Raw genomic sequence first — 14,131 nt, 5'->3', positions numbered from 1 at the left:
CCCTTAACCATGAAAGAGTTATTAGAAGAAAAGACGGAAGGGAATGAAGCACTTTTGATTTAGTGAAAGGACTATATCAAAGTTGGTCCAAGCACATCTTTATTGACAAATGAAGAGGCAGCAGTATAATTTAGTTAAAGACCAGGAGGTAAATGACAGAAGATACAGCTAGAAGTGAGATATGGTTGCCCATAGAAAGAAGATAGAGGCCAGGGAGATGGCTCAGTAGAATAAGTGCTTCCCTGGCAAGCACAAGGGTCTGAATTCAATCCCTGGTTCTGCCAAAAAAAAAAAAAAAAAAAAAAAAGAAAGAAGATAGACAAGGTAGGGGAGAAGCAGGCACTATGTTTTGATCAAATATTATGTTGGCTTTTAAATGTAATTGTGACAGGCTGGGGATATAGCTCAGTGGCTTCAGTGCCTGCCTAGCAAGCACAAGGCCCAGAGTTCGATCCATAGTACCGCAAAAACCCAAAAACCAAACAGCCCCCCCCCAACAAAACAAAAAACCCTGTGCCATGCTTACATTGGTTTAGAAAGGAATAAAACCATGAACTTCATTTGTTCAGAAAGAAAAGATGGAACCACTCAGGCTTGCCTTGTGTACCTTTTCAGGAAATGTATGATCCATAAAGACGTGGAAGAAGTCGCAAGGAGCCTGGTAGTTTTAGGATGAATGTAATGAAATATGTGGTACACTTTACACATCCTCATTTATTTCCACAACCCATACCCAGGAGCTACATCAGTGTAGGAGCTCGGGCACCCATAACACAGCACTCTTGGTAGTGTAGTTACAACTTCCACCTGGGTTAACTCCTTTCCTTCCCAACCAGGAGAAACCTGGCCAAGTCGGGTTCATCCTGCATTATTCGCCTGGCAACCATATTAAACTGCAAGGATAAAGCACCTTTGTCGAGGCTGCTTCTATTGAATTACAATGTAAATGTTGATGGTTGCCCTGGAAACATCGGATGACCAGGTTTGGGGAGCAGATGGGAGGTGTTGTTTGCAGCTCTGGAATCCCAAATTGAGATGTGCCTGGGCCATCTTAAGCGGCCTCACAGCAGGTCGTGCTCCATCGCGGCCTCCCGACTCCATCGCCGGGCTCCCGAAAGGATACTCGCCTCTTTGGAAATCTGTAAACTACCTGGTATCTGTTACCCATCAGGACACGAGACGTGTTTGTTGCGGATAAGAATGTTAAAAATGCAATTATGCAACGAATCTGGCAATCTCTGTCCTACCTTGCCCCGCCCCCACCCGCGGCACACGGCGACTTTAGTCCCTCCTCTGGCCACTGTCAACAGTTGTCCTCCAGTGGGCATTCGATGCCTGGTGCTGAGCTGCGCATTTGATTCCGGTTGGCTTGGGATTTCTGAGCACAGCTCTCTCCCGTCCTTCCGTCTGACCCACAATCCCCCGTATTTGCAGGTGCTGCGCCCCCGCGCCCCGTCCCTTCTCTACCCCTCACATTCTCCCCACAGCCTTGAGGAACAAGGGGGACACTGCTACGGGCTGTCCCGAGCCCTGGCCCTAGCTTCCCAAGGCTCCGCCAGGTAAACTTCGCAGCGAGTTAGCAGCACTCGGAGCAGGGCCTTACCTGAGCGCGCCTCTGCCAATGGCAGCGCACCTGAGCGCGCTTCGCAGCCAATCACCGCGCAGCTCGTCCCTCGGGCTTGTACCCTTTAGTGAAAGAATTCAGCTCCTTGCAAGCAAGTTACCTGTGGCCGCCCAGGTCCGCCGCCTTCTGCTCGGAGCCTGCCCGTTGCCCCGGCCGGGAGGACCCGGCGGCCGGCCGGCCCGAGCGCGGTCCGTGCGAGGCCCCCATCCCACCTGTCCGGCTAGGTGAGGGCGCGCGCGGGCGAGAAGCGCGGTGCGGGGGGACGCAAAAGCAGAATTACCTGTAGCTCTTGTTCTGCCATCTCGGGCGCGCTCACACACCTTCACCTGCACAGACCTGAAAGTCCAGTTTCTCCAGAGGCTGAGGCTCCAGGAAAAGGGGAGCGAGTTCATTGGATCAAACATGTCACAAGAGTCGGACAAGTAAGTGGATCGCACGCGCCGGCTGCTCTGCTACCACTTGGGGCTGACGGCAACTGGTTTGTTCTGTTTTTGGCTTTTTTTTTTTTTTTTTAAAGTTGTATTGTTACGTGTTTTGTTTTTGTTTTTGTTTTCCCCCCTTTTCTTTCTTTCTTTTTGGTGCATCCAAACTTTCCCGGACCGGGATGCGGGCAGAGCCCAGCAAACGTGAAAGTGTGGCCCCTCTGCGGGCCGCCCGCAGACAGCCCCTCGCCAGTGACCCCGCGCTCCCCGCGCCGAGATCTGGGCCTTGGCGCCTTCGGAGCCCTGTCCCCACGGCCGGTCGTCCCCTGTCCCCGAGGCCTGTAGCTCCGTCCCCAGGCGCGCCCCCCGCCCCAGCGACCCAGGGCCTCCAGAAGCCCAGCTGGTCGCTGCCAGTGGCCCGCACGGCCCGCCTCAGCAGCGGGTCGCGGTCGCTTTTGTGCGAGTGCAACAAAGAGCTCTCACGCGGAGCCGCAGCGCCATGTTCCCTGCGCCCCGACGCGCGAGGCCCGGCCACCGCGGGTCCCCGCGCCCACCGCCGCGATCAATAGCCTGCAGGTGGAGGGCGGGGCCGAGGCCTGGCCGGGACCCCGGGCCGCCTGCCTCGAGGCCTGCGCCCGGGAGCGCCAGGCGCTGCGCACGGCGGCCCAGAGACCCTCGGGGAGGCCGGCCGGGCCCTTCCTCTCCCTCGCTCTGCAGGCCCCGGCCAGCGGCGTCCGCGCGGCCTCGCCTAGGGCTGCTTTGTGCGGCGGGGAGGTGGGGCGTGCGCGCGCGCCAGGGTGGGTCCTGCGCCAGGACTTGGGCGACGCTCCCTGCCCCTCCGGCTGCGGGTGGGAGCCGCGGGCAGCGGCGTCCCGAGGGGACCTCCGGAGGCGACTCCACCTGGACGCCCGGCCAGGCTCAGGCTAGAACCCGAGCGAGGCAGCGCGGGGAGCGAGGCCCAAGGTGTGCGCCCCGCGCCGGAGCCAGTGGGGAGGCGACCCCGAAAGGTCGGGCTGCCACACCTCCAGGCTCGCTGGTCTCCTGCGGATGGAGACTTAGCTGCCTTATCCCAACCCACGGGAAAGCCGCGGCGTCCAACATCGGGAGACCGGAGGCGGGGACGGAGGGCCCAAGGCCTCACCAAGTTAGAAACTTCCGTAGCCAAAGCTGAGGCGACCTCAGATTTCTGAGTTTTGTTGTTTTGTTTTGATCTTCGTGTCCAAAGTGACTGCAAATCTACATTAAATAATCACAATGAACACTGAATTTGTTTCGGTTTGTGCTGCAACACGACTCGAATTCCGTATGAAAGCAGATCGGTTTTTATTTTAACCCAGTCATACCTGGCACCAGAAAGGACGGTTTATTTCCAATTGAGGGTAACTGCCGCGCAGTAACAATCTGGTTGCACCACCCTGCGCCGCCTGGCTTTTATAATGGCTTCGCTTTTAAAGAGAGTGGCCCTTACTCGTGGTTTCCAGGACTTTTTTTTATCCTGGGCGAAGCAATGAGGAGATTTCCGACTGGACTTCTTTTGCCTCTTTGCTTGCATTGTTGAGACGTGTTTGAAGCCCTACATGACCTTTCGATCATTTTTGCGAATTCTAGCTTAGTTTTCTTAAATGAAGGCCTGGCACGGACGGATCGGGGGCGGAAAAGTCCTGAGATCTCTGTGGAAGATTCTCGGGGAAACGAAGGGCTGGGGAGTGGGGCTGGCAAATGCTGGTTGTAGGGCAGTTTGGAGCGGTGGGCGCTCCAGGAAGGGCCAAGCATGCCAGCCAGGCCTAGGCAGCTTCCTGGTGAAGCCTCCCAGGAGGCCGCTCCTGCGTTCTGAACGGAATCTTAAAGCGCATACTAGAGCTTCCCACAGTCTCCTTGAGAGGTGGGGAATCACAGCGTGAGACGGTATTTCCAGCCGCCAAGTGCGGACTTCAACGATTGAAATGTTCTATTTTTATGCACTACCCTGCTGATGCTATCACTGGTTGCAGCAAAGTTTTTAGGACATTTTGTCTTTGTACATATCTTAGAATGCTCTCCTCCCCCATCTTACATTTTTATAGGAAGATCTGTGATCTCTGGCACAAGTACATGTGTGGCAAGGCCTTGTGATGTATAAGAAACAGTTATTTTACTACCAAAATGTGTAACATAGATTCAGAGGAACCCTACATACATAGTATTTGATAGAGGCATTTTTTCACCAGGTAAATATAGTTTCTGACTCCCTGCTGTTTACCACATACTCACAGAGGCATAAAACAAGTATTTTTAAGATGGGCCATATCCTGATGGGGCTTACATCATAGCAGACGGTGAGATGGAAGGAGATGATTTATTTAAGACAATACCATATTCATCTAAAGTTACAAACAAACCCTCCACTATAGTTGCAAAAAGTTTTAAACCTACACTACAGATGATGATGAATGTCCACTTCTCCCTACCCACCCCACTTTTTTTTTTGCCTAGGACAGTTACTTTTAGTTATTTTGTGTGCTTTAGCTTAAGGAGTTCTGCTGTTATTCAGAAAGGTCGTCAAGGTCTAACCAGTCAGGCCGCTGGATGACTGGATCTTTCTAATTAAACTTTTGTAAATGAGTGTGCTCCCTCCCACTATGTTGCAGAGAATATTCAAGATCACAAACATCAATAATTCATCAGCTCTCCCCACAAGCCAATACAAATAGCCGTTCATTTTCTCACAAGTGTGTTGGATGCCACTGTCTCCTAGGTGGGCATGGTGCTGGCGCTGAGATTTTCTGTCAGATGGGACACAGGCACCACACTCAGGGTGCTTACATTCTAATGCATATATGGGAGCTGCCATCGAATCTGCCAGAAAGTAAATACCTCATGAATCTTGCCGTGACCGAGGGGTAATGGGCACCTCTTTTACACAGAGTGGCTCAGGATAGTCTTTGCGATGCAATGACGCATGAATGTGAACCTGAAGGAAGTCAGACAGAGCCCTGAAGACAGCCAGGGTGTGCGTGGAAGAGCAGTGCCAAGGCCCTGGGGCGAGCACGCTTCCCGAGCTCTAGGACCAGGGAGGAGGCCAATGTGGGTGGGTCAGGGGTAGCCCAGGATGGTGCTGTAAGTAAGTCGATGCAATCAGTATTTTATTTATTAATTCAGACATCTTTGTACTCAAAAGCAAACAAAAAAATGCTTATAAATGGCCTGGACAATAACACTGTCCTCACCGAGGAAACAGAGCGAGCAATACCTGTCGTCTTGTCTTGCTCCAGAGCTACCACTTTACTAATGCTTGGGGACCGGTGCTCTGTTTACTACAGTGGCTGAGATCTCCCCCACTTCCTGTTTCACAGATGAATAAATGCCTGCACACTGGAAGAGCCCAGGGTCTTAGGATGGAGCAGATGGACAAATTACAGCGGGGTGTGCTGTGACCCCCACTTCTCTAGCGCCCCACTTCTCTTCAGCAGCTGTCTCAGATCTATACTTTCTGCAGAATGAAGTTCACCCCTCTTGCTTAGCTGTTGCTCTTGCTCAATTTCTGAAACTGCATCAGACAGCATGGACTCGTTAGAGCATGCATTTGTGTTGCTTAGTTTCTCACAGTCTGTGAAGTCAACTAGTAAATAGTGGTAACCTACATAGAAATAAGAAAAGGCTGGACAATGCCCTGAAATGCCGGACTAATGAAGACGGGGGAATATAATTACATGTGTGCCCATTACTAGGATTTATTCAGGAATCCAGTAGATCACTGCTTTCCAAACTTGGCTGATTCTAAAAATATCACCTGAAGGAACTGATGATCATCCTCAGAGAAGACCCCTCAGCCCCAACCTAGAAGGGTTGGATTCGATTTTCTGGGATAGAGCTCAGGGAATCTGCATTTAAACTTCCTCCCAGCCATGCCTAAAGATTGGGCCAACTCCAGAAGTATTTGATAATACTTTACATAATAGATGCAATTTCTGTGCAAATTTCAGTTACACAGCCAGCATATAAGTGAAATGAAGCCTGTGGCTTTCTTTTGTGTAACACTCCCTCTAGGTGAGCGCCTTCGGAGGCCATTGTCACTCTGATGCAATCCTTGGCCTGCTCTGTATGTGCCTACATTCATGTTTTGCTGAACAGCCCCTTCTGAAAGAGGGAATCCTTTTGACCTGTTTCATGTTTCCTGAGCTGCTAAAAACCTACTTGAACGCAATGGTGCCCAAGCTTGTGTTTCCAGTGGAGGCAGCGTGCCTGGGAGCTGGGTTAGGCTTTGTCCCTCTCAAGCTGTATACTGCAGCCTAAAAGTGGTGTGCAGCTTCCTGAGGACTGCTGTTCCATTGCTAAATTCTATTTGCTGCATCTAGTCCAAGGTAAAGAGCTCCAATATGGTATTGGCCTCTGGTAAAATGATTTGATAAGATGACAGTCAGCTGGACTCTGCAAAATAAAAACAGGAATTTAGAAATCTGTAGGTAGTTGGGTGTGGTGGTGCACACACATAATCTTGGATACTTGGGATTCTTAGGCTAGAAGATCACAAGTTCAAAGCCAACCTGGAAAATTTAGGATGACACAGTCTCAAACTAAAAAATAAAAAGAACTGGTGATGTAGCCGTCTGGTAAAGCCTTGGTGAGTGTATGCAAGGCCCTGGGTTTAATCTTCAGCACTACAAATACAAATACACAAAAAAACTATAGTTAAATAAGAATTTTTGTACATTAAGTTGTCCAATTTACTTTTTTTTTTTGTATTTTAGCACAGCGCCTACAGAGTCTCACTACACAGATTGGACTCGTAGTGATTCTCCTGTTTTCAGCCTCCCAAGCGCTAAGATTATAGGCTGATGCTGCCACGCCCAGTCTCAGTTGCTGTCTCTGCACACCCTGGGGGCAGGGCCGGCACAACACTATGGGGATCCCCCATCCCTGTGCTTGCCTAAGCAGGTGCTTTAATCCACTGAACTATCTCGCCAGCCCTCTATCTACTTTTTTTTTTTTTTAAATGCATAGGTAATTGAGGAAACAGCTTCAGTTTTTTATGACTTTGGTCTAACTAGGTACTAATTTCAGGTTTAAAAATGAACTCTTGAAGAGACAGAGAGATAACTCAGTACAATAAGTGCTTGCCTAGCAAGTGCAAGGTCCTGAGTTCAATCCCCAGTACCGCAAAAAAAAAAAAAAAACAAAAAAAAACAACCCAAAAAAACAAAAACCTTGAGTTCATTTTTTAATTATTGAGACAGTGTGGTCCTAAATTGCCCAGGTTGGCTTTGAACTTGTGAGCCTCTCTCCTGAGAATCTCCAATAGCTAGCACTTTCCTCTTCCCTTTCTTCCTCTCCTCTGAGCCCACAAGCTCTCCCATCCTCCCTCCTTCCTGTCTTCCTCATGTCACTTTCCTGATGCTTTTCCTCCCCTATTTCAAGGTAAGTGTTGACAGCTAAATAAAGAGAGCATTACAGGTAGGCGTGGAAGTGGGTTTTGAGGTCCTGCACTTTGCCACACTCGTTCAGTGTCTGCAGCCCTAGCAGTCTGTCCTCGCTGCCCAGCCCTACGGGTGAGCTGGTGGCAGTGGGTGATATCACCCTATGTAATTCCACCTTGGAGAAGGTTAGGCCTTTTAGAATAAGGAAGGCCCTTTGGGGTCCTGGTTCAACATTGCTGGCAGTCATCTGGGGAGTCCAGCGACTCAGTGGCATACACCAAACCGCCGAATCCAGGGAGTGGTTGGTTTGGCACAGTAGTGCAGGAAAAATTCCCCAGCGAGCAGCAACAGGCTGTAGAGGAATTTCAGCCTGGGCCCCAGGACTAGGAGGTTGCTTAGTGACAGCACCTACCTGAGTGTCTCGGCTTCACTGGCTTCCCCACTTAGGCTTCTGAGACTCCCACGGACCCTCTGTCCCCTGGCCTTGAGGAGGTCCAGCTCCTTGGATCAGCTCTATTTTTCCCGTAACAGAAAAGTACATTGCTTCCATTGTGTTTTGTTTTGAGTATCAGGCATTTAACTTAGGCCCTTGTCTGTGCGCACACTCCAGGCACATGCCCAGTCCCGAGCACATTTTGTGCTATAATTGTCCCTTGATGTGGTGCTGAGTATGCAACCCAGGGCCTCCAGCCCACTAGGCCGATGTCCTAACGCCCCAGCCCTGCTGAGCTGCTTAGTAGCAGACGGTAAGCAAACTGCTCTGGGCTAGGAGGACACAAGCAAAAAAGCATTTCTGGGGTATTTTTACCCTAACCTCCACTGTCCCAGCCAATTGGGAAATTTGGAAGCCCCTTAGCTGGATGTTTGGTGAGGAGTGGCTATACTGTACATACAGTAGCATATGCACGGCCTCACCCGAGACCAACTGCATACACACTGTAAGACTATCATGGAAAATGCCGGAAAAGCGGGTACATTTCAGGGGGTTGAATCCATCTCAGTCAACGGGCAGTCTGCTGTGGAGATCGCTGGTGCATTTGAATGGGCATTCAGTGGGAAGCCGATTGCTGCCTGCGGTGGGTGAAGAGCCTTATTTTACTTTGTAATGACCACGGCCCAGAGCTTTGTGGGGTGCACGTTTAGAGTGATCTCATTTCACTCTTTCCCAAGGAAATGCTTCTTTTACAAGTGTGAATGTAGCTGCCCTTTGAGCAGAAAGGGAAAGCAAGATTCGCTGGCTGCCTCTGTTCTGATACACCCTTGCATTTCGTCTGAATGTAGAAATACAGCTAAACTCTGAGGGGGCCGCAGGCTCTGCGTTTTTAAACAACCGTGAACTTGCATCAGTTCTTTGTTTTGGTTTTTGTTTGATTGTGGAAGCGAGGTGGGGAGGCAGAGGGGAGACCGAGGGCGCGGGAACGTGCCTGGGCGTCCGCAGTACGAGCTTTGGGGGGGGAGGGGGTCGGTGCGCGTCACGCAGGGTGCAGGGCAGGCCCGGCTGGGGCGGCCCTAGACTGACTGGGGGTGGGGGGAGGATGGCTTTGTTTTGAACTCTCAGCGTGGAGTCCTCCAGCTAGCACAAACCTGGAGGTCACCGCAGCAAGTCTGGTCACAGGTTTAGGATCTGGAGCTGAAAGTTTCAAAAGAAAAGCGTCTTTCGCGGGCAGAGTCTGTCTTACACATCTGGGACCTGAAAATCAGTGGAATTTTTCTCTGGCCAGAGAAGCGAGCTCTCCTTGCGCACCGGGCAGCTGGGGGCGGCAGGTGCTGCCTGCTGGGCAGGCGGGTCTGCAGCTGGCCCCGGCCGGCGCGCCCTCTCCTCCACCCCACTGTTGGCCTAGCCGTGCCAGAGCACTGCGCCCCGCGCCCCTGCGGATCCCACGGCCTTGCGCTTCGGGATCCGACTTCAAAGAGGCGGGAACAAACGGGCCTGCTTACTGCAGCCGCGCTAGCAGGTTGCGCCTGTCGAGTGTTGCATCCGGAAAATGGGGCAGAAGGAAGTGGTATCCGAGGACCGTCACCCTCCCCACGGGGCAAGCCTCCTCCTGTCCCGAGCTCAGAGGGGCGGCGCCGGGTGGGCTGGCCAGGAGGACAGTGCGGAGGCCTGGCAGGCAGGAGAGGCTTCTGCCTCAGGCAGCTGGACAAGGGGCCGGCAGGCGGCCTCGCCTCGCCCAGGGGCTGCAGCTGCTCCGGGCAGTGGGAAGGCAGCATCCGAGGATGTGCTGGGGGCGGGACGGGTGGCCTCGAGCCTAGGGAACGGGGCTCCCTGGCGTCCCAAGGCGTCCCCGCGCCTCGCTCCTTCTCGCCTGCCTTTTCTTAGTTTCTTCCTCCTCTCTCCTTTGCTGCTCCTCCTCCTCCACCAACTTTCTCCTCCTCTTTTAACCCCGCCTCCTCCTCCCTCTCCTCCTCTCCCTTCTGGGGCTTCCTGCGTGCTGGCTCCTTCTCGCTCTGTTCTCGCCTCCTCCTCTCCTTTCTCCTCCTCTTCTTTTCCTTCCTTCTAGCCTGCTCCCCCTTCTTCCTCCCTCCCTTCCCAGTTCTCTCCCTTTTAATCACGTGGGACCCGGACACCACCCTCTCAGAACGTGTTGCCGCGCGGCGGTCTGGTAAGCCCTCAGGAAAGGCATTAAGGGATACAAGCAAGGAGGGGCTCTGGTTGCAGCTCAGGCTGATACATTATTTCATTTTGCTCACCCGCTGTCATTCATTTAGGTCGGGAATAGTCTCCCTGGAGCCTCTCCTGCAGGAGAGCTGGAGTGGCAACTGTTGGTTTTTGCCGGTTGTCAGCTCACAAAGGTCCTGGTGTTAAAGGAATTTTTTTTTTTTTTCCGTGGAACCGGGGATTGAATTCAGGGCCTTGCGCTTGCCATGCAAGCGCTTATTCTACTGAGCCATCTCTCCGGCCTCTCTTCCATATTTTGATAGAAGACAAATGACACAATCGCAATGCGGTCAGCTCCAAGGAGGATTCACGAAAGTTCTCCAAGTGGCTAACAAACAGCTGCAGTCGTACCTAGCCTTGTAATAATCCAAGGAATACAGATTATATAACGAGATTCCCATCAAATTGGTTCTGATTAACTGAACTAGGTTTGGGGAAATACCAATAGTAAAAGTTTGTAAGTGACTTTCCAGAAGGAGGCTGGCAAACTCTTCCAAGTGGATCTACTCCTTAATATCCAAATCCCAAATTCAGGAATTTATCGGAAGGAAATAGGGATACATGCTGCACTGGCTTGGAAAGCACAACATCAGAACCCCGAAGCGTGGGTGCAGAGGATCAGTGAGAAATCAGAGCTCACTGTGGTGAGAAGCGCAGTGCAAACGTCTGAATCGCATCCTGGAGAAAGCATTGAGGGCTGGGAGGAAGCGCTTGTGCTCTGCGGTGGCTTCCGGTTTAGGGAAGGAAGCGCGCACCACAACCGCGGTAGGTTCCGGCAGATTGCTCCAAGTGCTGATGGTTCTGGGCCTTCCTGTGCTCCTCGGTCCTATTTGAGCAGTGACTCTGAGGTGGCTTAGTCCTTAACTAGGAATGTTAGAGCTCCTCTGTAGAAACAATCACTGTGCCATGGAGACTGTGAAAACCAACACATGCACCCTAAATACCGTACGTAGGCGGTCCCAGGCAGCAGGGACCCACACCAGACGCCTTGCCAAGTGAACAGCGGTGTAGGCAAGTCTGAATCTTTATGGTTTTCTTAATAACAAATATTTCCATAACAGCCTTCTGCCCAGAGGGCTGGCTGGGCCTGTGACTCATCTCACTGTCCCTGCAAGCTGGTGCACAAACCATGCCAGATGAGACGGCAGCTATCAGGAATCACTGTCACACACAGGCCTGCTTATTAGCTTGCTGCAGGGGCCCCCACCACAGGGAACAAGTACACCATGGGGACTTGTTGGCAAAATTGGCCTCGAAGAATCACTGAGGCTTTAAAACAAGTGGGAGCAGCTGGGCGTGGTGACGCACACTTACTGTCCCAGCTGCTAGGAGGCAGAGACAGGAGGGCCACAGGTTCACAGGCAGGTAAGCTAGCTCTTGTTTCAAAGTAAACAGACCTGGAGACATTTGGCAGTGGTAGAGCTCTTGCCAAGCATATGCAAGCCTTTTGTTTTTGATCCTGTAAAAAACAGGGAGTAAATTTCCTGTAAAATGGGAACACAAAGCAACCTCTGGCTACAGAGTAACAGAACCTGCAGAACAAAAACTAGTAGTTATCCTTTTTAGTTGTATATTCAAAAGTGAGGTTTGTAATCACCCCCTTCTTTCAGAATCCTTCCTTTCTCTCACATCCTCCATTCAGAAATTTGTCGGATCTCAAAGCCCATATCTTGGATGTTTGAAGATCTTTTATGTTCTGTGGTGGTCGAGAGTCTGAATAAAGGTGCATGCTCCTGACAGCCTTTGTCTTTCTACCCCGCTGCTAGTAACCCTGCATGAAATCGTCTGGGGTGGCTTCTGCCACACAAAATACAGGCTTGCCCAGTGAGCTTGCCCCGCCATCTCAGGACACAGGTCCTGCACCCCTGGGAGATGGCAGGGGCCACCCCTTGCCTTCCCCTTCCTCATCGGACCTGAACAGGAGCGTGGCTGAGTGCTCGGATTCCATGACACACCTGGACACCAGTGGCGGTGGCAGCGGTGATGGTGCTGGCCCTATAGCAGATGTGCCTGGAGTACACAAGAAGTTGGACATGCTCTTGTGATTCTGGGCGTGGCATTACGTCATGTATTGGAGGGGACTTTAGGAAGTCATGCTTTTATTATTATTATTATTATTAAAATCACTGCTTTTTATTAGTCTGTTTGCAGGGCATGAAGATCACATTCCACGTGGGCATTTGGCCCACGGATCCCACACACCTTCAGCTTTCAGCTCTTTCCCCTGCTCCCCTCTTTGTCCCCCACATCCCTCCGTCTCTGGGTCCTCCTGATGCTGTCACCCTGGTGGACTTCAAACGCAGCTGTGTTAGGGTACAGCTTTGCATTTGTCTGTGTTTTCTTTTTTAAGAAGCATTTCTTGGGGAGCCTTTTTTTTCTAACTGTGAAAATAGTAAGTGCTTGTGAGGAAAAACTGGAAACCAGAGAAGAAAAATCACCCATAATTCTAGGCCCCTGTGAATGCTCTGTGTATTTTCTGAGAGTTCCTGTAGGCGAAAGATAATGTGGTCCATGAACGTGCACATAAAAGGCCAAGCCAGTAAGACTGACCTTATTTATATCGCTGAGCATTTTTCCACTCCGAGTTCCGTTGCTGGGCTTTTAATAGCCTGAAGGATTCCTCAGTATAGCATTTGAAGGTGAAATCTACCATCTCCTGTTTTCAATATTTAGATTGCTTTCAGTTTTCACATAATAAGACATATTTCTTCGTAAGTCTTTGTATCTCTAGTTATTACTTTAGATTTCTGGGGGTATGAGAATAAATGATACAAATTTTTTAAGTCCTTGATTCATGATTTGAAAATGACTTCTAAAAAGATGTAATTGTTTATGTTTTCCCAACAATGCCTGAGGGTGTCTTTCTCCTACAGTCTCAACAATAAAAGAGAATTACATGGGGAGGGGTCTATTTGAATGGCAAATAAAAAATATACTTTTGTTTTAATTTGTAGTTTAGCAATTGATCAAATTAAAACATTTCTCACATTTGTAGTGATTTATGTTTCTTTGGTTTTTGTGAATGATTATTTGTTTTTTGAGACAGTGTTTGCCACTGTGTAGTCCAAGCTGACCTTGAACTCAACAATCCTCCTGCTCAGCCGCCCAGGTGCTGGGATTATAGTTGTGCACCAGCAAGTCTGTCTTCAGGGAAGAGACGTGGCTGGTCCTGGCTCCCACGTAACAGTGTTGTGTTGTGGAGGCCACACAGCTGAGGGGACCTGGCTTTGCTTTCCACTGCTGTCTCCCCGGAGCGCCTTCCAACATCTGCATAGATGTTCCCGTGCATTACGGGACTTGTCCTCATTATTCATAAAAACAGCTAGGGTGCTGATACGTGTGCCCTGACTTCTAAGAGCTCTTTGTGCACCCACCACTTTCAACCCTTTCATTAATATTCTGGCCAGAATTTCCTCAAAGTCGAGCGCATGACTTCAAGAATGTCCCCAGGTTCACGTGCTGTGCGTCAGTTACGTTGTCCTTCTCTGGGTGAGGCCTTTCATTGCTTTCAAATACTGAAAGTTTAAGATGGAGCTCATAGACTGAACTCATTAAAACTTTTCTTTCTTTTTTGTTTAGATTATTTAAAAGACCTTATCAGAAGACATTGATTCAGACTTAATCTAAAAATAGCTGTCTTCTACCAGATTTGTTTATTTATTTTCATGCATTTGGTACGGGGTCTCTACACAGGTTAGGCTCCTAGTGGTCCTCGTGTCTCAGCCTCCCCAGTGCTGGGATTACAGTGTGCCCCACCACATCCATTCTCAGTGGCCAGCTCAGCGCACCCGGGGGCAGGGCCTCCATGGCATGTGGTGCTGGGGATCAAACCTCGGTCCCCGTGCTTACCTAAGCAGGCGCTTAGACGACTGAGCGATCTCACCAGCCCTTCACCCTGTATTTTGAAATCCACATTTTCATTCCTTTTTCTGTGACTGTGCCTATAGATATCCTGAAACAGAGATGAGGCGGCGATTTATACACTGAGTAGTGACTGATTATTACATTTATATTTACCACAGGTTGCTTTCCA

The 14,131-nt window shown here is 50.5% G+C and overlaps 1 protein-coding gene across 5 annotated transcripts in view; it reads left to right on the top strand.

The window, feature by feature from the left end:
• Positions 1-698: 698 nt before the first annotated feature.
• Grhl2 (grainyhead like transcription factor 2) overlaps positions 699-14,131 on the top strand; it is a 129,645-nt gene continuing 116,212 nt past the window's right edge. For 2 of the 5 annotated variants that reach the window (XM_023702309.1, XM_023702308.1), the window contains exon 1: positions 1,718-2,046. In XM_023702309.1, coding sequence (XP_023558077.1) covers positions 2,027-2,046 — 20 coding nt within the window. In that variant the 5' untranslated portion in view covers positions 1,718-2,026. Of the gene's footprint in view, positions 1,435-1,708; positions 2,047-14,131 lie in introns of those variants that run through there. The other 3 variants (XM_023702307.1, XM_023702305.1, XM_004642263.3) reach the window with 3 other exon arrangements.

Source organism: Octodon degus, unplaced genomic scaffold (genome assembly GCF_000260255.1).
Source record: "Octodon degus isolate 3935 unplaced genomic scaffold, OctDeg1.0 scaffold00148, whole genome shotgun sequence".
Taxonomy (NCBI): domain Eukaryota; kingdom Metazoa; phylum Chordata; class Mammalia; order Rodentia; family Octodontidae; genus Octodon; species Octodon degus.
Note: the sequence above shows the minus strand (reverse complement) of the source record. Positions and strands in the feature narration are given on the sequence as shown.